At 41.7% G+C, this 27,520-nt stretch overlaps 1 protein-coding gene across 2 annotated transcripts in view; it reads right to left on the bottom strand.

Annotated features, from left to right (window-relative positions):
- Positions 1 to 24,207, bottom strand: part of fbxo28 (F-box protein 28) — a 38,156-nt gene extending 13,949 nt beyond the window's left edge. The window contains exons 1-5 of one of the 2 annotated variants that reach the window (XM_076742784.1): positions 23,992 to 24,199; positions 21,884 to 21,993; positions 21,225 to 21,363; positions 20,154 to 20,349; positions 9,191 to 9,232 (exon numbers count right to left, since the gene is read on the bottom strand). In XM_076742784.1, the coding sequence (XP_076598899.1) occupies positions 9,191 to 9,232; positions 20,154 to 20,349; positions 21,225 to 21,363; positions 21,884 to 21,993; positions 23,992 to 24,171 (667 nt within the window). In that variant the 5' untranslated portion in view covers positions 24,172 to 24,199. Of the gene's footprint in view, positions 1 to 9,190; positions 9,233 to 20,153; positions 20,350 to 21,224; positions 21,364 to 21,883; positions 21,994 to 23,991 lie in introns of both variants that reach the window. The other variant, XM_076742786.1, reaches the window with a different exon arrangement.
- Positions 24,208 to 27,520: the final 3,313 nt, after the last annotated feature.

Below are 27,520 nucleotides of genomic sequence, written 5' to 3'. Positions count from 1 at the left end.
CAAATATTGAGGGATTGTTGGCGTCGTTATCAATCCTCTGTGAAAGAGGCAAAAAGGAAATATTTCTCTGACATTGTTGTCTCTAACTGTCACAAACCTCGTGTGTTGTTCAAAGTGATCAACTCTACCCTGAATGCATCACAGACTGTGGGAGCTGAGCCCTCTCCCCCTGTGTGTGAAAACTTTCTGCGATTTTTTATTGATAAAGTTTCTTCTACCAGAGCACTTATTTCACCTTCAGCCTCTGACCCCTCAGTGTTTCTCCCCTGTTCTGCTGTCTTTGACTCATTTGAGCCTGTGAACCTGGCGTTTGTGCAAGAGATTGTGGGGGGTTTAAAACCATCTGGTTCACCCAATGATCCTGTTCCTCCTCAACTTTTTAAAGAGGTTTTCCCCACTCTCGGGCCTTACTTACTCAGTATTATTAACAGCAGTCTGTCATCAGGGGTGGTTCCTGTTCAGTTTAAACATGCAGTTGTGCAGCCACAGATTAAAAAACCTGGACTGGATCCCACTGTTATGGCAAACTTTAGGCCCATTTCCAAACTGCCTTTCGTATCAAAGATCTTAGAGAAGATTGTCTATTCTCAGCTTTTTGACTTTTTTAATGACCACAACATTCTTGAAATTTTCCAATCTGGTTTGAAAACATTGCACAGCACAGAATCAGCACTCTTAAGGGTTTTTAATGACATCTTTTTAGCTACTGATTCTGGTCACTCGGTAATTCTTGTCCTTTTAGATTTAACTGCTGCTTTCGACACAGTGGACCATGATATCCTAATTGCTCGCCTGGAGCAGTGGGTGGGCATCAGGGGTCAGGCGCTGGCTTGGTTCAGGTCCTACCTATCACACCGGTCATTCTGTGTCGGCCTTGGTGACTCTGTGTCCTCCACTGCTCCTCTCTCTTGTGGGGTTCCACAAGGCTCAGTGTTGGGCCCACTTTTATTTTCTTTATACCTTCTTCCACTTGGGTCCATTCTCAGGAAGCACGGCATTTTATTTCATTGTTATGCGGATGACAGCCAGATTTATGTCCCCCTTAAAAAGGCTGAATCTTCTGCACTTATGCCACTTCTAAATTGTCTGGATGACGTCAAAGCTTGGATGGCTCAAAACTTTTTAAATTTTAATGAGAACAAGACGGAAGTGATTGTCTTTGGTGGCACTTCTGTGACCTCCCCAGTCGACCTGGGTTCCCTGGCGCAGTTCGCCAAACCCACTGTTAATAATCTGGGGGTAAAAGTGGACGCGGAACTAAAGTTCGACAGCCAGATTAAAGCTGTGGTAAAAACCAGCTTCTTCCAGCTAAGACAACTTGCTAAAATTAAACCCTTTCTGCACAGACAGCACTTTGAAACAGTAATACATGCCTTTGTAACCAATCGGCTTGATTACTGCAATGCACTTTACATGGGGGTCAGCGGGTCCTCCATTGCACGTCTGCAACTAGTGCAGAATGCAGCTGCACGTCTCTTAACTGGCACTCGAAAGTCTGAGCACATTACACCGATTTTAGCTTCACTTCACTGGCTACCCGTCCATTTTAGAATTCATTTTAAAATTCTTTTATTTGCTTTTAAAGCCCAAAATGGCCTTGCCCCAGTGTACCTCTCTGAGCTTCTGCACCCTTACGCACCTACTCGATCCCTCAGGTCAGCTGACCAGCTGCTCCTGAGGGTTCCCAAAACAAGGCGGAAGCTCAGAGGGGATCGAGTGTTTGCTACTGCCGCCCCTAAGCTTTGGAATGAACTGCCGCTGCACATCAGGCAGTCCTCTTCCGTGGCCACTTTTAAATCTCTTCTTAAAATGCACCTCTTTTCCTTGGCTTTTAACACCACCTAGATTGTTTATTTTATGTGCACAGGTTTTTTACCCTTTATTTATTATGTTTTCTGTTTTAATGTCTATTTTATTGTTTATTCTATTGTTTATTTTTTTAATGTACAGCACTTTGGAAACCTTGAGTTTATTTAAACTGTGCTTTATAAATAAAGATGGATTGGATTGGATTGGAACAAGCCCTGGATCACCAGCGACCTGAAGGAGCTGCTGAATGGGAAGAAGAGAGCTTTCAGGAATGGGACAGAGGTCTACTGAGGAGTGTGCAGAAGGAGCTGAAAGTGAAACTGAGGGATAGCAAGGAAACATTGTTGACACAATGGATGTTTATGCAATTGTTGTTTAATCCCCTGGATTCTAACTGGTTCCCATTAATAACTGTGGTGATGTTGACCCTAATGCTGTAATACTGAAGGGACAATGATTATGATCAGTGTTATGATGATGATAATAATGAGGATTATACTGCTAAAGGTGGTGTATATCTTTGATCACCGTTTGAACAAAACAATGACAAAAAATATCAAAAACAAAATAAGTAACAAGGACTCCTCCATAAGAAATGTGCCAGCAAGGAAATTGCCAGACAGTAAGCAGAATCAATGTACTGATATTCATATTCACACACATTCACATCTAACTTGATGTCACATATACTGACGTTTACATTCACAAACACATACTCTCTCTCGTACACACACGATCAGTTTGTTTTTATAAGTTACTCAAAGTTATGATCATCGACCAAAGTGAAAGATACATCATTTTGAATCCTGTTATTCAGCTATGCTCATTTATCCCATTTTTGGTCCTTACACTGATCTATTTTTTACTCATTTACTCATTGTATCATTCAATCATTTACTCATTAATTTGGCAGAGCTTTTACAGAAACAAAGCAAAGTGTTCTCCTTCAAAAAGAGGCGATATATGCTTCCCGATACTTGAGTGGAGAACTGGAAATAAGCAGCTGCTCCCAGCTGTTCAAGGTCTCGGTTCCTCTTTGAGGTAATGCAGACAACAATGTGTGAAATCTGGTGAGAACAATTCCCAATGTGAAAGCTGGTTATGGATGGATCAGCAACAGTGTTGATTTTGAGGACAACCAATGTCAGCCAAATTTAACCTACTAAACCAAGCCAAAGTAACCTTTTTCTCTTGTACCTCTTTTTATGGTCCTCTTGAAACCCTATTTGCATAATAGGCTGCAGGAGATTTTAGGCCTTAGTCCCAAAGGAACTGTTGTTCAAGATAAATCTCAATCCTGCCTGCCTAGCCTTTTATTTTAAACAGTTAGTCAGATTGGTATTGTAAAACACAATATCTTTGAATATTATAAAACAAAATATCTTTGTGATTGGACTAATAAAAATTTGTTAAAAGCTTAAAAGCGCTGACCTGTGATCATTTATTGAGCGAGTGAGACCCAACAACTGTATAAGAGCTTCTTAAAAGGAACACCGTGAGGCCTCCAAGAGGTAAGCTCCAGCACATCCACAACCAGTCAACACAGCTGATTTTACTTAGATCACACACACCGAATACAGTACGGTAGAGAACTTGTGTAGGGAACCCTCCCCAGGCCGAACAGGTGCTCTGCGCCAGTTAAGAACCTTATAACTGCTCTTCTTCTGGTTAGGAGTGTAAATCCTGATCGGGTTCTTGAGACAGAGAGACAGGCGAAGTTTTTGCTGGCTTCAGAGCAGTGCTCCCCCACCAGCATAAAGGGCTTGCCTTTGAGCGGCTCTCTGAGGTCCACAGTTAGGCCAGTGGGTAGAATCACATAAGAGAGCCCTGCTCGACTTCCGGTTGGAGAACCATGGAGATGGCGGCTCGGTAGAGCGGCTCCCGAGAAAGCAGAAGAAATTACAGATTTACCCCCATTCAGCTGAGGAATATAATCACCATACACCACGAAAAGCGTACAGAGGGAGTAAGACGGCTAACGAAGCCCCTACTGGAATGTAACATTCTGGAAAAGAAAGGACAAGAAGTTACAGCTAACTGTATGTAGCGATAAGCTAGCGGTAAAGTGAGGAAGAGATGGCAGGCTTAGAAGTGTTACTAGAAGAACTGAGAGGGTTCCGTCAGGAAAACAAAGAACAATTAAGGACTATTAAGGAGGAAATTAGTAAAGCGAATGCAAGAATCAATGTAGAGGAGCAGCTGGAGAAAACCGAGGAAAGAACTGCTGGAGGACAAGCTAACAGATCTGGAGAGCCGGTCCAGGCGAGAGGATGTCATCTATGGTGTTCCAGAGGGGTCTGAGAAGGACTCAGAGTCAATAATTACATTTGTGGAGACTTTACTGAAAGAGGGGCTCGGGTTGGATGGTAACGGGGCAGACCTGCAGATAGAACAAGCGCATCGGGTGCTGGGACCGCAGCCGCCGGAGAACGCTTCACCACGCTCAATAGTCGTGAGGTTTTTGAGCTTCAAAATGAAAGAATCATTGCTTCACAAGGCTTGGCAACATAAGGGATTTGTTTGGCGTAAAAATTGAATAAATCTAGACCACGACAACCCACCAGCCATCCTTAGAAAGCGCAGAGAGTATACGGAGGTTCGGAGGGCCCTCAAAGAGAACGGGGTCTCGTTTCAGACCCTCTTTCCAGCGAGGCTGTGAGTGAGATTTAAAGAAGGGCCCAGAACCTATGACACCATAGAGGAAGCTACCGAGGACCTGGCCAAAAAAGGCTATAAAATAAAAATCATCAGATCACCAGACTCCCTGAAGGAGCAGATCGAATGGCTGACCTGGAGTAGGAAGGAAGGGAGAACACAGAAAGGCGCCTCCAGCTCTGCAAGAGGAGAAAACAACAAAGAGAGGATCCGGGCATTCAGGAGAACATCACCACCAGCTCCTTGAGATCAGAATGATACATCGTTTTTCCTCCTTGGGTATACCTCTCAGAGACAAATCTACAGAGGGCTGAGTTAAGGACGATGGTGTTATAAAAAGGTTTGTCGGGGTTCACTCTGAACTGTGCTGCTACCACTTGTAAGGGCCCTCACCAATAGACTTGGGAGGACTTTCCCTTTTGGGCTGTCACCAAGAAGCTCAACAGGGTCTAGTTAATAGACCCCTGCTTGGAAGTTGAACTTGTTCTGTTATTCAGTGTGTTGTAAGCATGTTTGTTCTTGTTTTATCTGTTCATATTCTATTAGTTCCAGTGGGCATGAGGGGGCTCTCCAGTGTCATTAGTGAAATGAAGGAGAACATAGATGGAGAAGACACAAATAAAGGTGGTTTCATTTAATATAAATGGTATACATAATCCAATAAAAAGATGGAAAGTTTTGTCTAAACTAAAGAAAGAAAAGGTTCAAATAGCTATGTTGCAGGAATCTCACCTAGATGATTCTGAACATGCCAAGCTGAATAAGATGGGATATAAATCTGTGTACTATTCTTCCCATGGCTTAGGGGGGCGAAGAGGGGTGGCGATTTTAATATCAAGTGCTCTGCATTACGAACATATTGCAGAATATAAAGACAATGAAGGCAGATTTGTTTTAATTACGGGAGAAATTGATGGCATCCTGTTAACTCTCTTTAATGTCTATGCTCCACCCGGTAGCGACTGGTCCTTTTATAAACTTATACTTGAACTGGCAGCAACACAAAGTCTAGGGATATTGATATGTGCCAGGAATTTTAATGTTAGATTAAACCCGAAATTGGATTCATCTACTGGAAAATCTAACATAAAAAATACCAGTGAAAGAATCAGAAATATGATAGAGGAAATTGGATTAGTGGATGTATGGAGGGATAAGAATCCAACCAGTTGTGACTACACGCACTATTCCCTTTCATACAATGTATACTCACGCTTAGATTATTTTCTCATGTTTAAAAATGATGTCCATAGAATAGAAAGCTGTGAAATCGGTCTGAGCCCCATCTCAGACCACAGCCCAATCTATATTTCTCTTCTTCTGACTAAGAAAAGTAGATCCACTCTCTGGAGGCTAAATACAAACTTATTAAACAGTACAATTGTTAAAGATAATATGAAAAATGTAATCAAAAGATACTTGGAAGAAAACGATAATGACAAGGTGGGGCCGACAAGACTTTGGGACGCTCTAAAGTCGGTGATCAGGGGGAAAATAATAGCCACTCTTCCAATGAAAAGAAAATCAGACAACAAAAACAAAACAAATTGGAGAAGGAATTAAAGAAACTTCAAAATGAACCTTACAAAACCCTCCAGGAGGCAACAAAAACTAAAATCAAGGAACTAAAAGAATTGGATGAATTAAACACTCGAGATTCAAAAGAAACTTCTCTTCACAAAACAGAAATACTATGAAGCAGGCAGAAAATCTTTGAAGCTCCTAGCATTTAAACTACGAAAACAACAAGCAGATAGAACTATTCACAAAATACAAAACACAAATACAAATAGTGTTGAGACAGGATTGAAAAATATTAACAAATGCTTTTAAAATTTTTATCAAACTTTATATTCCCAGCCCAAATTGAACGATGAACATCAGATAGACACCTTTCTTTCCCAGCTATCTCTGCCTACAGTCACAAGTGAACAAAATAAAAAGTAAATATCAGAGATAACTGAAGAAGAACTAAGATTGGCTATTGGAAAGTTAAAAGGAGGAAAATCCCCGGGAACGGACTGTTTTACCTCCGAGTGGTACAAAGAAATGCAAGATCAGATAGTCCCTACTTTATTGAGAGCGTTCAACTGTGTGCTGGAAAAGAAAATAATCCCCCTTCATGGAGAGATGCAATACTTTCAGTAATTCCTAAGGAGGGGAAGGACAAGTTGAACTGTGGTAACTACCGCCCAGTGAGTGTGTTAAACATTGATTATAAATTATTTACTGCAATAATTTCACAGACACTGGAAAAAATTTTACCAGAAATAATACACAAGGACCAGACAGGCTTCATTAGACAGAGACAGACTCAGGACAACATCAGAAAAACATTGCAAATTATGAGTCATGTAGTACAACAAAAAATAGAGACCATTGTGCTCAGTTTGGACGCAGAAAAGGCGTTTGACTCGGTCAGATGGTCCTTTCTGTATAAAGTGATGGATAAATTTGGATTTCACCAGACCCTAATTGATGCAATCGCTGCATTGTACAACAAACCATCAGCTAAGATAAAAATTAACAGAGATCTATCAGATTCAATTATTTTGGAAAGAGGTACAAGGCAGGGGTGCTGTGTTTCGCCGCTCCTCTTCGCCCTCTTTATAGAGCCTCTAAGGCAGAGGCCCGAAATAACAGGACTTACGATGGCATCTGGTGAACAGCAGCTGTCCTTGTTCGCAGATGATTTACTGTTAACTATAACAAGCCCAACTAAAACCCTACCCACATTTATGGAGATGATAGAGGAATATGGTTCACTGTCAGGTTACAAGATTAACATAAATAAGACTCAGGTCTTAATACTAAACTATAGCCCACCAAACAAAATTAGGAATTTGTACAGATGGACCTGGGAAGCAGAATCCATAAAATATTTAGGTGTCATACTAACCAAAGAATTTTCCAGGACTTCTGATGCCAACTATGGACCCCTAACCTCAAAGTTAAAATTAGACATACAGAGATGAAGTATGATCCCTTTTTTGAATGTATACTCCAAAATTGAGTCAGTTAGGATGAACATATTCCGTGCTTGTTGTATTTATTTCATTGTCTAACAAATCAAGATTCCAGAAAGGCAATTTGTAGAATGGGACAGATTAATATCGCAATACATCTGGCAAGGGAAAAGGGCTAGAGTAAGGTTCAGAACTCTGCAGTTGAAGAGGGAGAAAGGTGGGCTGGGTCTTCCCAACCTACAAGACTATTACCTTGCAGCTCAACTAAGACCATTAATCTGTCTATGTTCTTCGTCATACAAAGCTGGATGGAAAGACATAGAAGGTACATCAGTGGAAGGAATACCTCTCATATCAGTGTTAATGGATAAAGATTTACAAGATGAGTTGAGGATACCACATAACTCAATGTTATACACAATTTTAGATTCTTGGAAAAAGATAGTTAAAATTTGTCAACTAGGTAATTGGATTAAAATACTCGGGTGGTGCGCCTTTGACTCAGCTTTTAAGCCAAACAAGATTGATGGGAGATTCAAAGGATGGATCCCAAAAGGATTAACCACCTATCATACATTTATCCAGAGGGGGGTGTTTCAGAGTTTTGAGGAACTTCAGAGGTCTAACGGGTTGGAAAAGGGTGACTTCTATAGATATCTGCAGGTTAAATCCTATTTTAATCAAAATTTACGAGAAACTTGGGAAACAGCCAAACCAGGATTCTTGGATGTGTTTCTGTCTTTGTTGAAATCAGGTTCATGCACTAAAGTTATTTCCAGGCTATATAATGGTATTTTGATGTCTCCACAAGGTGACACAGACCATATAAGAGGGGAAAAGAAGGAAATCTAACTATTTCAGCTGAAAGCTGGGAAAAGATCCACAAATTTCAATTGATGACCTCAAGCTCCAACTCATGGAAGGAATTCAAGCAAAGACTATCACGAGAAAATGGTTAAAGACTGAAGCACCTACAATTGAACAATGGATCAAAATTGTACAGGATATTTACATTCTGGAGAAGTTGTCATTTTTTCTCAAAGGTCAAAGGGAATCTTTTTTCAGGATCTGGTCAAAATGGACAAACTATGTAAAACCTGCAATTTCTGTGAAATGAATATGATTGTTATATGAAAACGTTGTCATGATATACATTCCTGTTTTGGTTCATGCAAACATACACACTTTAACATGTGTTTTCCTGATGCGAGAAGAAATGGAGTAAGCCCTCCGCCTCTGCCCACATGTTATACTTGTTCTGTTATTCTGTTAAAAACCTGGATTAGCAATTAATATTCTCGCATCCACAAGTGGATGTGGACATTGTATTGTACCCAGGAGAAGAAAATTTTTGTACCATTTGCTTTTCCAAATAAACAATAAATTTAAAAAAAAAAAAAAAAAAAAAAAAAAAAGAGAGAGAGAGAGCCCTGCTCAACCCCTCTCCCCCTCCCACTTCCATACACCTCAGTGCTCATACATTGCTTCAAGTCAGGGACAAAGCCAGTTAACAAGGGTGGCCGTATAAGGGCTCCCGGTAGTAACCAGATACACGGAGAGTGAAAACTAGGCAGAATAATTACTCCATGAGGGCCATGGGCCAGCTAGCATTGCCCGGGGTAATCCATGAGTGCTACAGTCAGCAGATTAATGAGCGTGCCATTGCCAGCGGGATGTCTCAGTTGGTGATGCTTCTATTAGTTGCCCACTTGTATGCAAAATAAATAAGTAAATAAAAAAAATCAAAGAGTATTTCCTACCTCTAGCAGCGTTGTATTCACGCTTCAACATACAGCAGAAAGCTGTAGAATAAGCAAAACAATGTGAGAGATATGTGTGGTCGCGAATGAAACTGATCACAGCATTCAAGGTGGAGGGGAATCAGGCTGAGGGAAACCTAAACAGAGCCAGCCAGTTGAACGTTAAATTTTAATAGGTTCAGTGAAGGACCCTCAGCTTCCTCCTTCTCCTACCCCTCCCCCAGACACAGATAGATTCAACACAGTTCCTGCTCCCATAGCTGTTCCCATCTCACACCTCCTCAGTGATAAGAATCAATGACTCACACTGCTCCTCCCCACACTCCTTGACCTAGGGCTGGGCGATATGGCTGAAAACTGTATCACAATATAAGTGTTTTATATCGGTTGATATCGATAATTATTGATATTTATATGATCTATTTAAAATAAGGACCAGGAGATAAATACATTAAATCTAAACATTTTAATTTTAAATTTAACCTTCCTCTAATTATAATACACTCAGCTATCAAGACAGAAAGGAAAGGAAATGTCAACACAACCATGGAAAACACTCACATAATAAATAATAATAAATAAGTCTAAAATCACAATAAACACTCAATTATATCTCAACATTAAGGTGCAAAAATAAAGAACAAGTAACAAATGCTTAATAAATGGTAACAAAATAGTGCATGGCGATGGCGCAACCGAACCTGATACTGTTACATGACTGGCTGTTAGCGTGTCACTCCCACTTATCAGTGATTACTCCCTACATTGCTAGGTTACCAGAGAGCGAGTGCCTTTGTTCATGCAACCAACCTTGCTTCGCAACTTCTGGTTTCTTCCGACGAAGAAAAAAATTATTGAATGTTTTATCGAACACATTTTTTATTGATATTGATTACGTGTCTATCGCGAGACATATTGTTATCGTTTTATCGCCCAGCCCTACCTTGACCCACACCATGGACATCAACATAGGCCCATCAACACCTCCCCCCACATCGGGAACACTGAGCTCTTCTCTACCTCCCCCACCTGCCTGTCTGTTTGTTTCCAGCTGGACAGACTACACCAGAACAAAACTGCAGGTCCAGATTTTACACTAGTTTTTATGCACACGTGTATTAGGGTTGGATGGTATCCTATTTTTCCCCAAGTATTCCTGTGGTATATACAATATTACCAGATGATTAGAAGTCAAATTGGAGAACTTTTAGCACACTATATCAATTCCTGCCACAAGGTGACTAGAAGGCACTGCAACTGTGATTTTCCATCTTATGTTACATTACCATGTTTTTATGTTCACTTTTTGTCTATTTTGATGAGAAGCATTTTGAGCTACATTTTATGTACATAGTGCCAAATCACTGTCTCAGGACACTTTCCATTTAGAGCTGGTACAGACCATGCTATTTATCTACAGAGACCCAACAATTCCCTCATGAGCAAGCACTTGGCGACAGTAGCAAGGAAAAAGTTCCTTTTAACAGGCAGATAACCTCAAGCAGAACTAGGCTCTGGGTGGGCGGCCATCTGCCTGTATGAAAGGTGCTATACAGATTAAGACTATTACTATTATTATTATATTTACACATCATCAGAAATGTGACACACATTCCAGTTTTGTTCTCAGAGCAACATCAGAAATGGAATAGCAACATTACCAACATCTATGTAACAAATTTACAACTTTGTTTGCAGTGCTGAACACCCACTCTGATGGTGAACTTGTGCACACACTCACAACTTCTTCTGGGCCACCCTAGACATCTGTGGAAAGCAGGTGGCATTGGATGTTTGTCTCCATCCAAAATGCTGCCAAGCTGCAGCAGTTTTGGGGACTAGCTTGCTTTTTTGACAGATTACATTGTTTACAAAAGTTCATTCATCACTTTCTTAGCATCTTCAACCACAAAGACAGTGGTCCTGGGCATACACTCTTATGTGCATATTGTGCAACAGAATTTTGCATGACAGTAATGAAATGGACACCACTGCCATTTTCAAATACCCAGGGATACCTTATTACATATTACTGTCTGGCCCAAATGTGTATGCTGCTGCTACTACAATTGGGTTGGGTTCAAATGGGTTCTCAAACTTATTACTCAAAGGTCTGCTATTGATTTTTATTCAAAGTCAGAGGTCTGGAACAATTGCTGATAACAAAATAATACTCAAGGCAAAACTAAGGCTGAGATAGTTAGTACATATGTGACCAGCCATGAGAAAACCAGCAACAAGTCTCCCAGGGGGCATTTTGAGTTATTTGCAGATTCTAAGTTTCTAAGCTTTCCAACGATGTCTAACACATGGAAATCTGAAAATATTTAAAGAAGATGTGGCTATTTGAATGTAGCCACTCGAACTAGTTTAGTGAGAAATCCAGCCTGAAAGATTCTCACCTAAGGGGGGAGCCAGGTAACACAGTGTGCTGCACATTGCATCTCATTTACATAAGTCCAACCCCCTACTGGTCTAGCTATCAGTGACATCTGGTATCTGTTAGCCCACAGGACAGAAACTATTGTAGTCCCTGAATAAAAATGAAAAACAAGAAAGGTAATGTACTTAAAAGTTAGAAGAAGCAAATGTAGATACTTATTCCTAAAATAAAATAAGATAAAATAAAATAAATTCTGTCACTCTGTGGTGCAGTGGGATGGATCAGTCTGTGTTTGATTATGTCAGTCAGAGTGTTTTTGCCAATTCTGAAAAAGGAAAACAAAGAAAACCCTTGTTTCAGATAATGGATAACAGGCACATTAGAATCACAGTCAATACTTTGTTCATGCACCCATAGGTGTGTTATTCACCCGTGGGTGTGTTATTCATGCACCCAAAGATGTGTTATTCACCCACAGGTGTGTTATTCACACATTATTCAAGCACATTATCAGGTTGGTGTGTTATTCAAATTAATAGCAGATGCTCATATTACCATATCTAATCCTCCCATTGCAGCTTATAATATGATCATCTGATCTAACACAAGTTTCGATGTACATATCATTTGCATTTTAAAACCACAATACTGAGCTAGCTAAAAACAATGTAAGGTATAGCCATAGCATCTAGCATGAAAAAACAGTTTGTAATCCCTGTATGTGACTTCGAATGAACACTAACGTAACGTTCAACAGTGTATTTGTAGTGGAGAGAACTCTATTCAGTCTGGTAGGGCCTGGCTCAGGGTTTTAACGCCAGGTTCACCCAGGGAGTGCCAGCCAGAGCACTACTTGAGGCTGTTCAGAGTATGTGCAGATAAAGAACTGAGAGACGGATGCGGTATTTCCTTCTTCTCTTTACTTTTCTTGTGGATCATCACATACAGAGTACAAACCTTGGGTGGGCAGGTGTGTGTGTGTGTGTGTGTGTGTGGTTTTTCTACAAGAAAGAATAACAAATACAACTTAGTGAAGAATAAATAAACATATCTATGAATTAACTCAACCTATAACATAGCACCAGTCTAATATGAACAGACAACAATCAAATGAGGTAGATAATAAACAAACACTCAGCACACAGATTTCACAGAATTGTCTCACTTATCAAGTCACTGTCATTTGCACATACTGCTTCCAGTAGCCGGACTGGCATGATGCTCTTATTGTGAAAGTCCACTTTCTACTGCTACTTCCGGTGACAATTAGCATTACACATCGGCGATAAACACTACTTTAAACTAGTTATCCTGCCTTTTAGTGCAGCGACAACACCCCCTAAACTGTACTTGGAACAGATAATGAACATACAAGTATGATTGTAAATAAACATGACGTATGTAGCGCAGGAACAGGTGAGCTAGGTGGCTATCTAGCAGGCATGGACAATGAGCGACACGGCAGGTAATTAAAGTGATTTAGCTCTGGACTCTGCGTCTGCCAATATCGGTTATGCACAACCACATCAACGCAGAAAACATAACACAGGTGATACGATGGCGGTACTCACTCGTCATTCATGCACACACGACTCACACTGGTCAGGGTCCTGCACAACTGTAGCTCACACACTCACTTTTTCCGCTGTGACGTCACTCACAACAGACCCCTGAGCTGACTTGCCTATAAAATTAGGACTGAATTGAACACTAACAAATATGTAATTAAAGGCACATCAACAATAGTCAATACAATGAACTGGCGACTTTAGGGCCTTTTCCACAGTATTAATCAACCAGTGAGCAATATACAGGCATGTATGTGTGTGGCAATAGTATTCAGTACAATCTCTCAAAGTGACAGTCCGCCCCAGTTTTCCCCACAGTTCAGTTGAATCCAGTGTCTTCCTTATCAACGAAAAGTACATTCAAAAGTCCGCTCCGGGTTTTACCACATATTTATTCTTACAACTACATTTACACTAGTTAGAGAAATTGATAGCAAATTCTCTGGTGTAACATTAGCCTGTGAACTCAGCAACAACACACACAACACTTTCTAAAGCAGCTAACATCACCATGACAACAACATCAACGATAGGGAAATCAGCCACATTAAAACCACATTAATCCGGGGACGGGATAACTGTGATTGATTTCCAGCAAAACTGTATATTCAACATCAATGACAATTTATGGATCAATATAAAACTTTTTTCATGTTCATTTCACATTTATTTCAAGTATTGTAGCCAATTTGTAACACGAGGTATGACACAGATCATCTATTGTATTTGTCCACAGGCAAAAGGTTTTCTGAGAGGGTCAGCTGTCCAGTGAAAATAAACCCAAGTGATGCCTCTTGCATCTAATACACAAGCTTGTTTACACTGTCAAGAAAAAAACTGATAAAAAACTGAGACACATGTGAGCAAAATCAGATTTAGGCCACTTGTGCCTGCTCCACCCCACTGTTCAACCACCCCTGCACCTCAGGAATGATTTCAGTTCTTCTTAATATGTCCCGAGGGTCTTTGGTGTTTGTTTCATGCAGTATTTCATAAATTACATAATATGGTGATGAACCTGTGACTGGATGTCCATTTAGGTCTTGGACTACTTTCTTGATACTGAGCTATGGGAGAGAAACCTTGAGTTTGTCGTTGGTGAAGTTGCCAGGGTTCAGGTCTGTAAGCCTTCCTTCACTTGGTTGGAAGGGCATGCGGGACTGTTTGTGTGGATAGCCAAGATATGAGTGAAGTCTTACACAATTACAACATCGGTTCCAAAAAATTGGGATGCAACGTAAACTGTAAATAGAAACAGAATGTGGTGAATTGCAAAATATTGAAAGCCCATATTTAATTGAAAATTGAACGTATCAAATGTTTTTTCATTTTTTGAAAATTTTGAATTTAATGCAAGCAACATGTTTAAAAAAGTTGAGACAGTTGCAACAAAAGACCAGAAGGGTTGTGAAATGCTAAAAGAAAAGACCTTACTGAACATCACTATTAATTAGGTTAACTGGCAACAGGTTTACTAAAATGATTGGATATAAAAAGAGCATCCCAGAGAAGCTGAATCTTTCTGAATTAAAGATGGGAAGGGGTACACCACTCTGTGACAGACTGCACTAGCAAGTAGTGCAACAATTTAGGAATAGTTTTCATCGTAAAAAACTGCAAAGAGGCAAAGGTGGCCGTCATCTTTAGGCCCTACACATTTCTATAGTAGACACTGCTGCATGGGCTCAGGAACACTTCCAAAAACCACTGTCTGTGAACAAAGTTTGTCACTGTATCCACAAATGCAAGCTGGAACTCTACCATGCAAAGAGGAAAGTGTATATAATCCAGATCCAGAAACACATCACCTTCTCTGCTCTAACAGCTGTTACATTGCTCTTGCCAAAGCCACCAGACTCCATTCACAGAAACAGTGATTCTATTATCAAACACACTTCATTCACGAGTTAAGGAGGATGATGCGGGGATGCCGCGCTGGGATCAAACGCTGTGACAGGAGGAGAGCGTAAAGACCGACTCTCCCGTCCGTCATCATGGGGAACGTAAGATCTCTCCCCAGTAAGATGGACAAGCTGGCGGCGTTGACCTGGCATTATAAGGACTTCCGGTGGTGCAGTATGCTATTGTTTTCAGGGCAAGCAGCACACAGACGCGACTGCAGCACTGGATGGATTCTCACTCATACAGGCAGATCAGACAGAGAGGAGCGTTAAGAGGAAAGGAGGTGGACTGGCAGTGTTTTTGAATGATAGGTGGTGTAACTCCAGGCACATCACTATCAAAGAGCAGCACTGCTGCCCGGACATTGAGCTGTTGGCTGTTAGTTTGAGGCCATATTATCTGCTGCGGAAGTTCTCACATGCCATAGTGGTGGTTGTGTATATTCCTCCCTCTGCTAACACCGATGCAGCCTGTGACGTCATCAACACCATGATCAGCAGGCTGCAGACTCAGACACCACAGGCCCTCTTACTGATCTCTAATCATGCCTCTCCTTTCCTCCACTCTGCCCAAATTCATCCAGTATGTCACATGTGCCACCAGAGGCAATAAAACACTGGACTTATTCCATGCCAACACCAAGGAGGCATACCAATCATCACCCCTCCCCCCTCTGGGAAGAGCTGATCACAACCTGGTTCATCTCCTGCTTGTATACAAGTCCCTTGTTAACAGGCAACCAGCTGTGTCCCACACAGTGAAGAAGTGGTCTGACGAGGCTGAAGAGGCTCTGAAAGACTGCTTTGATACAACAGTGTGGGAAATAATCTGTGACTCTCATGAGAAGGACATTGACAGTTTGATAGACAGCATCATGGACTACATAAACTTCTGTGTGGAGAACACTGTACCCACCATAACTGTACGACATCACTCTAACAACAAACCCTGGATTAATCCTGACATTAAGGCTCTTTTAAAGGAGAAAAAGAGGGCCTTCAAGTCAGGAAACAAAGAGGAGCTGAAAACTGTTCAGAGGGAGCTAAGAAGGAAAATCAGGGAGGGGAAGGACAGATACAGGAAGAGAATGGAGGAACAAGTGCAGGAGAACAACACCAGGGGAGTCTGGAGAGGCCTGAAAACTATCTCAGGCCACCAGGAGCCAAACTCCCAGGCAGCTAAGGATCCAAAGTGGGCAGATGAGCTGAACACCTACTTCTGCAGGTTTGAGGAAGCATCTGCCCCTCCCCCAGTTGCACCAGCACTGCAGCAGCCCTCCTTTGATCCACCCCCCACTGCTCCTCCCAGCCCCCCATCTACAACACAAGACACTCAGCCCCCCTGCTCCAACTTGTCCCTCACACCTCTCCAGGTGCGGAATCAGCTCAGGAGGATAAAGACCAGGAAGGCTGCAGGACCAGACGGCCTCAGTCCCAGGCTCCTCAGATCCTGCACTGATAAGCTGAGCGGGATCATTGGAGATCTGTGCAACTTGAGCCTGAGACTGGGAAGGATGCCACGCCTCTGAAAGACGTCCTGCGTGGTACCTGTGCCAAAGTCCCCACATCCCAAGGACCCTAGCTGCTACAGGCCGGTGGCCCTAACGTCCCGCCTCATGAAGGCCTGGAGCGGCTGGTCCTTGCCCACTTGTGAGCTCATCCATGGACCCGCTGCAGTTCGCGTACCAGCCTGGCATTGGAGTGGACAATGCTCTCATCTTCCTCCTCCATCGAGCTCTGTCTCACCTGGAGTTGCCTGGGAGCTCTGTTTGGGTCCTTTTCCTGGACCTCTGCAGTGCTTTCAACACCATCAGGCCAGCCATCTTGAGAAACAAGCTGGAGCTTTCGGGGGTGGACCAACACCTCACATGCTGGATAGTGGACTACCTCTTCAACCGCCCACAGTATGTGAGGACATGGGCTGTGTGTCAGGGACTGTCCTCTGCAGTGCAGGGGCCCCCCAGGGAACGGTGCTGGCACCGTTCCTCTTCACCCTCTACTTTTCCCACCTGTCACCCGCCTACCACCTGCAGAAGTTCTCTGATGACTCTGCCATTGTCGGCCTCATCACAGATGGGGACGACAGGTCATACAGAAGACTCATCCAGGATTTTGTGGACTGGTGCCAGCAGAACCACCTCCAGATTAATGCTGGAAAAACCAAGGAGCTGGTTGTGGACTTCCGTCGGCACCCATACTCTTCACCATCACCAGTGAACATCCAGGGAAAGGACATTGAGATGGTGACATCTTATAAGTAACTGGGTATTCATCATCAACAACAAATTGGACTGGACTCATAACACCACTGCACTTTATAAAAAAGGTCAGAGCAGACTCTATCTGTGAATTATCTGTGCAATCCAACCTGTACATAACAGTCTGTAAATACTATTTATAATTTCGTAATATGACGTTATTTTTTTTTTATATTCCACTCTTTTGTATATACTTATTGCTTTTACTCTATCCGCTTTATTGGTGCTGCTCTAAACTGGAATTTCCCCTCGCGGGACTAATGAAGGAATATTGAATTGAATTGAATTCAAATGCAACAAAAACAAAATGAAACTCACTAAAACCTTCTTGGGTCATCTTTTCATTGCTCCAACAATCATCACTAACTCTGGATTGGCTGAAATAAACTCTTAATTTATCGAATCGCGATTTGGGCACGAGAGAAAGGGCGGACATCAGACAAGCAGCAGGGGAAAATAGGGCATGGAGCCACAAGTTATTTTCACCTGACATTATGACAACAGAGGCTTAAATATTATATTATTAAAAGGAAAACAAACAAACAAACAAAAAAAAACAATAATGATATGACAACAGACACTGGTTTTGTGACTCCTGCAGTGCTTTCGGTGCTGCTTTTGTGCCCCCCTCAATCGAAAATTTGCAAATTTTCACAATGGAATGTATTGCTATTATTAAAAATTTCAAATAGAAATTCAGATTTAGAATATTCATCGACAGCCCTACCGTAAAGTACAATAAAAATTAATGTACAGTACTGCACAAAAGTTTTAAGCAGGCGTGAAAAAATGCTGTAAACTGAGAATGGTTTAAAAAATGTGAGTGTTAATAGTTTATTTTCATCAATGAACAAAATGCAGTGAATGAACAAAAGAGAAATCTAAATCAAATCAATATTTGGCATGACCACCCTTTGCCATTAAAACAGCATCAATTCTTCAAGGTACACTGGCACAGTTTTTGGAGGAACTTGGCTGGTAGGTTGTTCCAAACATCTTGGAGAACTAACCACAGATCTCCTGTGGATACAGGCTTCCTAAAATCTTTCTGTCTCTTCATGTAATTGCAGACAGACTCGATGATGTTGAGATCAGGGCTCTGTGGGGGCCATACCATCACTTCCAGGATTTCTTGTTCTTCTTTACGCTGAAGATAGTTCTTAATGACATTGGCTGTTTGTTTGGGGTTGTTGTCCTGCTGCAGAATAAGTTTAAGGCCAATCATATGCCTCCCTGATGGTACTGCATTATGGATAAGTGTCTGCCTATATTTCTCAGCACTGAAGACACCATTAATTCTGACCAAATCTCAAACTCCATTTGAAGACATGCAGCCCAAACTTGCAAGGAACCTCCACCATGCTTCACTGTTGCCCGTAGACACTCATTATTGTAATGCTCTCCAGCCCTTCGACGAACAAACTGCCTTCTGCTACAGCCAAATATTTCAAATTTTGACTCATCAGTCCAGAGCACCTGCAGCTATTTTTCTGAATCCCAGTTCCCGTTTTTGTGCGTAATTGAGTCGCTTGGCCTTGTTTCCATGTTGGAGGTATAGCTTTTTGGCTGCAACTCTATCATGAAGACCACTTCTGGCCAGACGTCTCCAGCAAGTCGATGGGTGTACCTGGGTCCCACTGGTTTCTGCCAGTTCTGAGCTGATGGCACTCCTGGACATCGTCTGAATTCAAAGGGAAGTAAGCTTGATGTGTTTTTCATATGCTGCGCTAAGTTTTGTTGGCTGACGATGCCTGTTGCTTTGTGCTTCTTCAAAAGAGCTTGAACAGCACATCTTGAAACCCTAGTCTGCTTTGAAATTTTTGTCTACCTTTTGTCTACCCTGTGTCTTGTTGCTGTGCTTCGTCTTGCCATGGTGCATGACCATGATAGCACTGATAGCATTCTCCTCGGTTCCACCTCCAAAGCTCTCAATAATAATAAACTCCAGTACATTCAATATTCTGCTGCCCGACTCCTCACTCAAAGCTGTTCACACGACCACATCACCCCTGTCCTCCAGAACCTCCATTGGCTCCCCATCCACCGCACGTAAAAAACAGCGTTTTTCTAGTACGATAATGATCTCCACCCTTTTTTTCTCTCAGTTACTGAATTTGAAGTGTCTGTGCCCAATCGCTGATCAAGACAAGCAGACAAGATCAGTTAAGCACAGATCTCCTTTGTGGCAAAGTTTGTCCTAACTTACCTTGTAGTTTCTCGTAGGTTAATATTTTGGGCAGGAAAATGTCCCATAAATTAATTTTGTCGTTATTTTAAATTCCTCTTTCATGCATCGTTTCATTTTTATTTATTATTTTTTGTCACTACTTCTATCTCAATACTTCTATTGTTGATTTTGACCGGTTTAGTCCCTGAGGTATGAAATGAAGTAGTGATACAGTGGGTAGAGCTCCCCTCTGAATGGAGACCTCCAATCTCATGGGTGATACAGTTTACTTGGACCCTTCGCAATTTTTTTTTTTTACTCTGTAATGCACCACGTTGCTATATTATGATGTATTTGTTTGTATATAATATACTGTATGTATATAATGTATATATATACTGACGTTGCAGCCCTGTGTTAGTAAACAAGATGGCAGAAACCTGTGTGTATTTTCAATTAATTTAATTTTATTGTTTTGTTTATTTTTTTTTAGTTTTTATTTTTACATTCAGCCTTTAAAAAGCAATTTTCAACTGGCCATTCAATAAATAGGTTGTAAAAGTAAAATCTGCAGTCATGTGTCATTTGTTTACGCCGCCACGGCTCCCTGGAGAGCCTGCCCCCGCTGCTGAAAAAATCCTAGAGGAAACACTGTATTTAAACCATGACAAACAATTGTCCATTACCTGGTGCAGAGCCAATGAGGCGGCCAGACAGGTCGGCCCCTGGCAGCTTCTTCTTAAGGATGGGGACAATTTTCTCATCAAAGTACTCCATAGCCATGGAGGAGATATCCCTCAACTCCTGCAGAACCTCATGAGCTCGCTGAGGGGCTCGAGTAGAGTTTACGTAGCGCAGCACACGGTAAATCTCATCTATCACCTGACAACACACAACAGCACATGATCAGGGCATCACAAATAAGACAGGCAACCACAAAATATACAACAGATATGACCTAACAAGTCTAGCTTTCTGTAAGAAATGCATGAGCGGCTGAAAAGCTGGGGTCTTTGTGCTAAAAACACTGTGTTCTTGTCTACTTTAAAGTCAACTTAAGCAAAATTTTAAATGTTAACATTGGGGACATGCTTAGCTGAGTTATCACACACCATGTATATCAGCAGTGCTGATATCAACGTGGCTCAATGCTGACTGAACATTGTAGAGTTATTCTTTCCTCACCACAAGATACATCTCCAGTTGAGCCTGTCTTACCTAGATGTCTTTCATACCATTTGTGAAACAATGCTCCCTCATGTCACTTTGATACACAAGCCTTTATGCAGAACAAGACAGGGGCGGTGCATTTAAAAAAATGATATAGTACGTCAGTAGTCCTGACAGCTATCACCCTCTTCCTTTAAAAATAGAATTCCTTACAGTGAGATGTGTAGAATTGAGTGTGTTTGCCATACGTTTGGAAACCTGATTTTTGCTGTTCAAGAAGTTTCAGCAAAATATCAATCAAAAGATTTGTTGGTTAAATCTAATGTTCTTTGTTCTAACTTTTCTTCATAGACTCTTCTCTCTTCATTACAGGATGCGAACAGAAGTATTATGTCCTATACACGGGGCCAAAACTTAGGATACAATCTATAAGTGTAACTAAGACATCACATCATGACATAAAATAAACTGTAATTCATGTGAATTTACTGTTGTACTGAAAAGAAGCCTTTTCATGAGGCATTTCAAATGTTCTGTCTGTTTGACTTGATGCTGATGTTTTGTGGACCAGAGGTCCTTGAGCGAACCTTTCCAGGGATGAAGCAGCAGAGGTTGGAGTCAACATATTTCATGAAGGTCATGTTAAGCAGAGAGAGGCGCGTCTCCACCGCAGCCAGGATATCAGCGTGACGGGCCAGTGAATGATTTCTCCTCTCTGACTCCCGCCTAGAGACAATTCATGATAAACACACCAGAGAAGACAGGTCCCTGGTTTTCAACTGACAAGTTTTATTAAAAATGAAGTTTGCCATCATTTATAGCTGTTTATAACAACTTCACTGATAGCTTTGGTTTTGAAAAACTCAATCTTCTTCCAGGGCTTTAACACAGTGTAGCAGGATATGTCCATGCTCAACCAATAAAAAGAGGGTCAAAAACCATGTTTTCCATGAGATTTAGTTGGGCAAGAAAAATAACTTAATACATTGTGATTCTCCTTAATGATTCAATGATATGAGTTTTTTTTTTTTTTTTTAAACGTCCAATGGTTCCCTGCAATACCGTCACTGGCCATGGGGGGCCCAAAGACCCAAAGTTGATGAAACACCAACTTGAGTCCATTCTTCAAAATGCCCTTTCAGAAATCAATGTGCAATATCTATGTCTACATTCAACAGTGTGTGGCTAAACCTCAACAGCAGCAAACAGTTTTTTCCCACAAAGCTTATGTTGGTGTGATACTGACCTAGGTAGCTGGGCTTTGACTTGTCTCTGGCACAGACTGTGGTAACGCTCCACCTTCAGGAAGCCCTGATTCAGAACACGCTGACAGATCATGTCCATACGCTTACACACCTGAAAAGGAAGAAAACAGGTGAAAAACAGTTCATATATTTTATGAGTATGTATATATGTACATAAGCAAAACAGTGTTACATTTCTGCTTCCAATAACAGATAACCTCCTGCGCAGCTTGTTAAGTTTATCATATTTTTCAGGCCACTTCAGCTGGAAGACATTAGCCTGCATAGGGCTCTTACTCCAGTAGTTTGGACAGCACCTCTAGTCTCTAGTATCCTCATCTTTACAGCAGTGGCATTTATATAGAAACTTGGAGGTGACTATTTTGACAAACATTTCCATGGTCTTGTAGACATGGTCATTATACCGAATCAGAATCAGAAAAAGCTTTATTGCCAAGTACGATGTTACACGTACTAAGAATTTGCTTTGGTGAAGTTGGTGCATGACACATCTACTAATAAATACTATTACAAAGTAAAAAATATAACAATATAAATATATATACACAAGACAGAAACATGGTCAGTTTTTTTCAGAAAGAAATCCAAGCTGAGCATTAATGTAACGCATATTCTCTTCTAACCTCCACCTACAAAACTACTCCCTACAGTGTACAGTCACCATTTCACAAGGTGCATGTGCATTCCTTCACCCATTCACTAGCCATGCTTGTTTGAATCAAACAGATATAAGTTGAGAAATACTTACTTAAGTCTAATTTGGTGTACACCAGGGGAAATATTTTAGGGGGGATAAAAGAGGAGGCACTCTGAGCATTATGCACACGTCTTGCACACTGTAAGGCTTTTAAATTTTCTTATTCTCAATAATTATTTCTGTGATTCAAAAATCAATGCAAAAGTGTCACTTGAAAACCACAGGCCTACTGGTTAAGCCCAGTAACATGCCAAAATGTGTGACAGACCCACTGATCGACTAGAAGATACTGTCACATTTTCCTTCGCCTAAGCATGAAAAGTAAATGCATGTCTCAAGATGCTGTACCAGCAGGGGAAGATAACGGTGGAGTAAAGGACAAATGTAGTATACCTAGTGACAAAGTCTGTGGAGGTAGGAGGAGGAGGGCACTGTTTGAGTTCTGTGTGAAACAAAATTATTTTACCTTACATATGTAAATAAACTTATCCATCGTACTTAACATACGTCGCAGTTATTTTAATCTACAACATCTTTTTCAAACTAAACCAAAATGCAACAATGTCCTGAAATGTTTCTTAGCAAGGAATATTTTGAGAGTCTAAACAGATGTTCTATATCTATTGTTGCTTACTTGACCACGGAATGAGAAGGTTTTCTTTTCACAGCCAGACGCTGGCCAGTGAGTCTATTACACGCTATGGTGTGACGTCAGTGGTGACCGGTTACAGGCCTGGGGGCCGAAAGCAAAAATCTCTGTCTGAAGTGACTTTAACGGCAGTTTAGAGGGGGACCTGTTACGTGTCTTTGGCACGGGGGGGGACATTTGTTCTTAATCTGCTGTGGGGCTGACAAGTTTGCACTACACAATACTATAAGAAACACAACTGCTACAACAAAGTCCACGTGACCTTACATGTTGTCTTGTCTCTAAACTATGCAGGTGCCACTGGCAGAATTATGTTGGATGAGCTGCACGGCAAAACACATTGTGCAAAGTGATTTCACCAAATTACACATCCACAAAGGACAGGCAATATCTAAAGGGCAGGAATATCTATAAGGGATTAAAACACACCCAGAGTCAAATATAAGACAGTTCAGTTCATCCTTCCTACCCTCCGCATTCATCTTTTGTGTTTGTAGTCCCGTGTAACGTTATTCAGTCACCGCTTAGCTAGGCTGTCCTGCTAATTTGATAACAGCACAATAAGCACTGCGGGCCATGGCTGCGATTACACGCCTGCACAGATATTTAACACCGACTTTAAATTCTATCTATAACTGTTTCTACGAAGATTTAACAAAGCTAGTATCCATCCAGATAAGCAATGCATTTGGTTAGCATTAGTTTTCTTCCCTTTCTAGTTGGCTTGTATTTTTTCTCCTTACCGAGCGCAGCAGACTGATTTCATCATAAGACAGAAAGTTGAGAATAGTCTCAATGGCCACAATGGGCAGTCCTAAAAGAGGGTTGTTCTGGTCCGGTGGAGGGGTTGACTGTCTCTGCGACACCGCGTCTGAGTCCAACGACCCAACACATCCATCAACTCTCTCTACGACGGCCGCCATCTTGCTCTGTTAAGGAGGAGGCGGAAGTGACGTTTCAAACACACGCTAACGTGCCATCTGATAGGGAAACAGCCCAACAGATGAAATACACGCACAAAATATCAACTTCTGATGGAATAGAAGTATTAGAATTGGATACGAGCAAGGGAACACAACAGATCGGAGCAAAAACATATGATACAGTTTATTATACAAACTTGTATGAACAGGATATTTAAGATGTGCACACAGACCCGTCGCATGGACTGTGCGAACTGTGCAACCGGAGCCTCGCGCCTCAAGGTCACATTAAAAACAAACAAATAAATAAAAAAAACAAATCCAACAAATTAAGCGGGTTTTTCATTGTCGCTATGTCATTAGGCCTATGTGATAGTGGACCAGGCCCTCACTGCTCTCCATACCCCTTTTAAACAAATGCAGGAGTTTGGCAACGTGTTTGGATTTCTTTTTGATCTGACACTAAGCTGCGTGAAATGGAGGAGACTGACCTGCAAAGACAGTGCACAAGACTGAGTGATGCTCTGAGAAAGTCCGAATCTCAGGATATAAATGCACCGGACCTCTTCGCGGAGTTGAGGATACTTCGAGAGAGAATCCCAAAGGGAACAACTATAGCACTTAAAACACTTTGTTACTTCAAAGGTATTGAAGGAACTTTCCCTAACTGTGAGATTACGCTCAGGATTCTATTGACTTTTCCAGTAACGGTGACATCGGACGAGCGAAGCTTTTCAAAGTTGAAACTGATTAAAAACTATTTGCGCACGTCCATGTCACGGGACAGACTGTGCGGGCTTGCCCTGCTATCAGTTGAAATGGACATTGCATCCAAATTGGATTATAAAGATCTTACCGCTGAGTTTGCTGCCAAGAAGGGCAGAGAGCAAGGGCCTCGCATTTCAAGTTCGCACAGGGCCTGCCCCCCCCCCCCCAAATCTGACTTGCCATGCCACTGAGCTCAAACAAATCATCAAAAGAAAGCAGGCCAGCAAGACAGGCACATTAACTGCTATATCTACAAAGGCACTGTTATATCAGCAGGAAAGAGATCTTGTGTTGAAATTGTTGCTGATTGGTGAGTTGTTAAAAGAAGTCCATGATTCAACCAAAGGGAGTTTGATGACTGGTGATGATCAGTGTCAGCGGGGGTCTCTGGCTTGTTGATGAGGGCAGGTGCAGTCAGAAAAAATGGTACTTGAGGCTCCCACTCGGAAAGGAATCATTCCAGGGTCCTGGAGGAGTACAGGTCCTGGAGGCATGGCAGATTGCAGCCAGTCACCTTCAGAGCAGAGTGAATGGTCCACTGCAGTGGCAGAAGCAAACCACAGGCTGATGGATCAGGTGGGGCTGGGCTCTTCCTGAAGCCCACAACCATCTCCACTGTCTTTAAAGCTACACGTTGTTCTGCCTGCACCAGGTCACTAGACAGTTAATCCCCCACCTGTTGGCGGACTCACCCTTACAAGAGATGTGTTCAGTGAGGGTGGTGTCATCAACAAACTTCAGGAGTTGATGGACTGATGGCTGGAGTGCAGCTGTGGAGTCAGTGATCCACCTGCAGGTGGTGTCAGGCACACAGTTTGGTGAACTTGTCCTGCATCAGAGTTGCGATGATAGTACTGACCAAACGTTCTATTTAATATCTTCTAACTGATCTATAAAGCATTAGAAACATATTATTATTAAAAAAGTCAACTTTTAAACTCTTAAAAAGTCAAGGTGAAAAACTTGCTGTCTGAGAAGCTACGAATTGAACCCTGGAAAACTGTGCTGGAGAGAGCTCGTAGAGAGCGAGAGTTTTTACTGTCTGCTATGAGATCCAGGCCTATCGTGTTTATTTGGTGCAAAGATAGACTGGACATTCTTAGAAAGGCAAAATTCATTGAAGACTATTGTTTTCATCAGTTGAAGATTTCACTGTCTTTCTATCAAAAGTATAACAGCCAGTGAAGGTAGATCTGAAGTGGGTAATGTTGCTTTTCGACAGTATGATAAACTCATTGTATTACACCCACCCACAAAGAAATCACAGAAAACTAGAAATGATCATATCACAACTATGGCTTCTCATGAGTAATTTCTCACTCATATGAGACATATTAAAGAAATACGAAATCAATAAAATACATAAATTAATAAAGAATATGAAATGTGAAATACACAATAATAATAAATAATGTGAAACAAAATACATACATGAATAATATGAAATAAAATAAAGAAATAAAATATGAAAGAAATACTCACTCCTGTGCATCTACACTACATGTGCCTGCTAAAAGTACCTCTGCCACTTCAACAGAGTTTGTCTGGGGTTTCCTTTGTCTTAGTTGTAACTTAAAAATGATTAGCTGTCATTTCTGTGCATGTGTGTGTGCACAGTCTAGGAAGTAATTGTTAGATTTACAAGTTGGTTTATAGCTTTCCTTGCCACAAATGCTTTATGAGATTCTTACCATCAAGTTTCCTTTCCTTTCCAACCGCCCACAGTATGTGAGGACACAGGACTGTGTGTCAGGGACTGTCCTCTGCAGTGTGGGGGCCCCCCAGGGAACGGTGCTGGCACCATTCCTCTTCACCCTCTACACAGCAGACTTTTCCCACCTGTCACCCACTTGCCACCTGCAGAAGTTCTCTGATGACTCTGCCATTGTCGGCCTCATCACAGATGGGGACGACAGGTCATACAGAGGACTCATCCAGGATTTTGTGGACTGGTGCCAGCAGAACCACCTCCAGATTAACGTGGGTAAAACCAAGGAGCTGGTTGTGGACTTTCGTCGGCGCCCACACTCTCCACCAACACCAGTGAACATCCAGGGAAGGGACATTGAGATTGTGACATCTTATAAGTACCTGGGTGTTCATCTGAACAACAAACTGGATTGGACTCATAACACCACTACACTTTACAAAAAAGGACAGAGCAGACTCTATCTGCTCAGGAGGCTGAGGTCTTTTGGGGTGCGTGGGGCACTCCTAAAGACCTTCTATGTCTCTGTTGTGGCCTCTGCCATTTTCTACAGTGTAGTCTGCTGGGGGAGCAGCATCACTACAGCTGACAGGAAGAGGCTGGACAAACTTATCAAGAAGGCCAGCTCTGTCCTGGGATGCCCTCTGGAACTGGTGGAGGAGGTGGGGGGGAGGAGGATGACAGCCAAGCTGTCCTCCATGACAGACAATGACTCCCACTGTAGTATAATTTTTCTCAACTGATATGTGAAGAATTGAGTCAAACACTGTAATAAATGGTAGTTTTCAGCAGCAAGTATTGTAGCAGAAGTGCGATAGTTCATGTGCTCAAAAATATAAGAGCAATGTTAGAAATGGAGAAAAGGCACATAGA

This window comes from Chaetodon auriga, chromosome 11, assembly GCF_051107435.1.
Source record: "Chaetodon auriga isolate fChaAug3 chromosome 11, fChaAug3.hap1, whole genome shotgun sequence".
Classification (NCBI taxonomy): domain Eukaryota; kingdom Metazoa; phylum Chordata; class Actinopteri; order Chaetodontiformes; family Chaetodontidae; genus Chaetodon; species Chaetodon auriga.
Note: the sequence above shows the minus strand (reverse complement) of the source record. Positions and strands in the feature narration are given on the sequence as shown.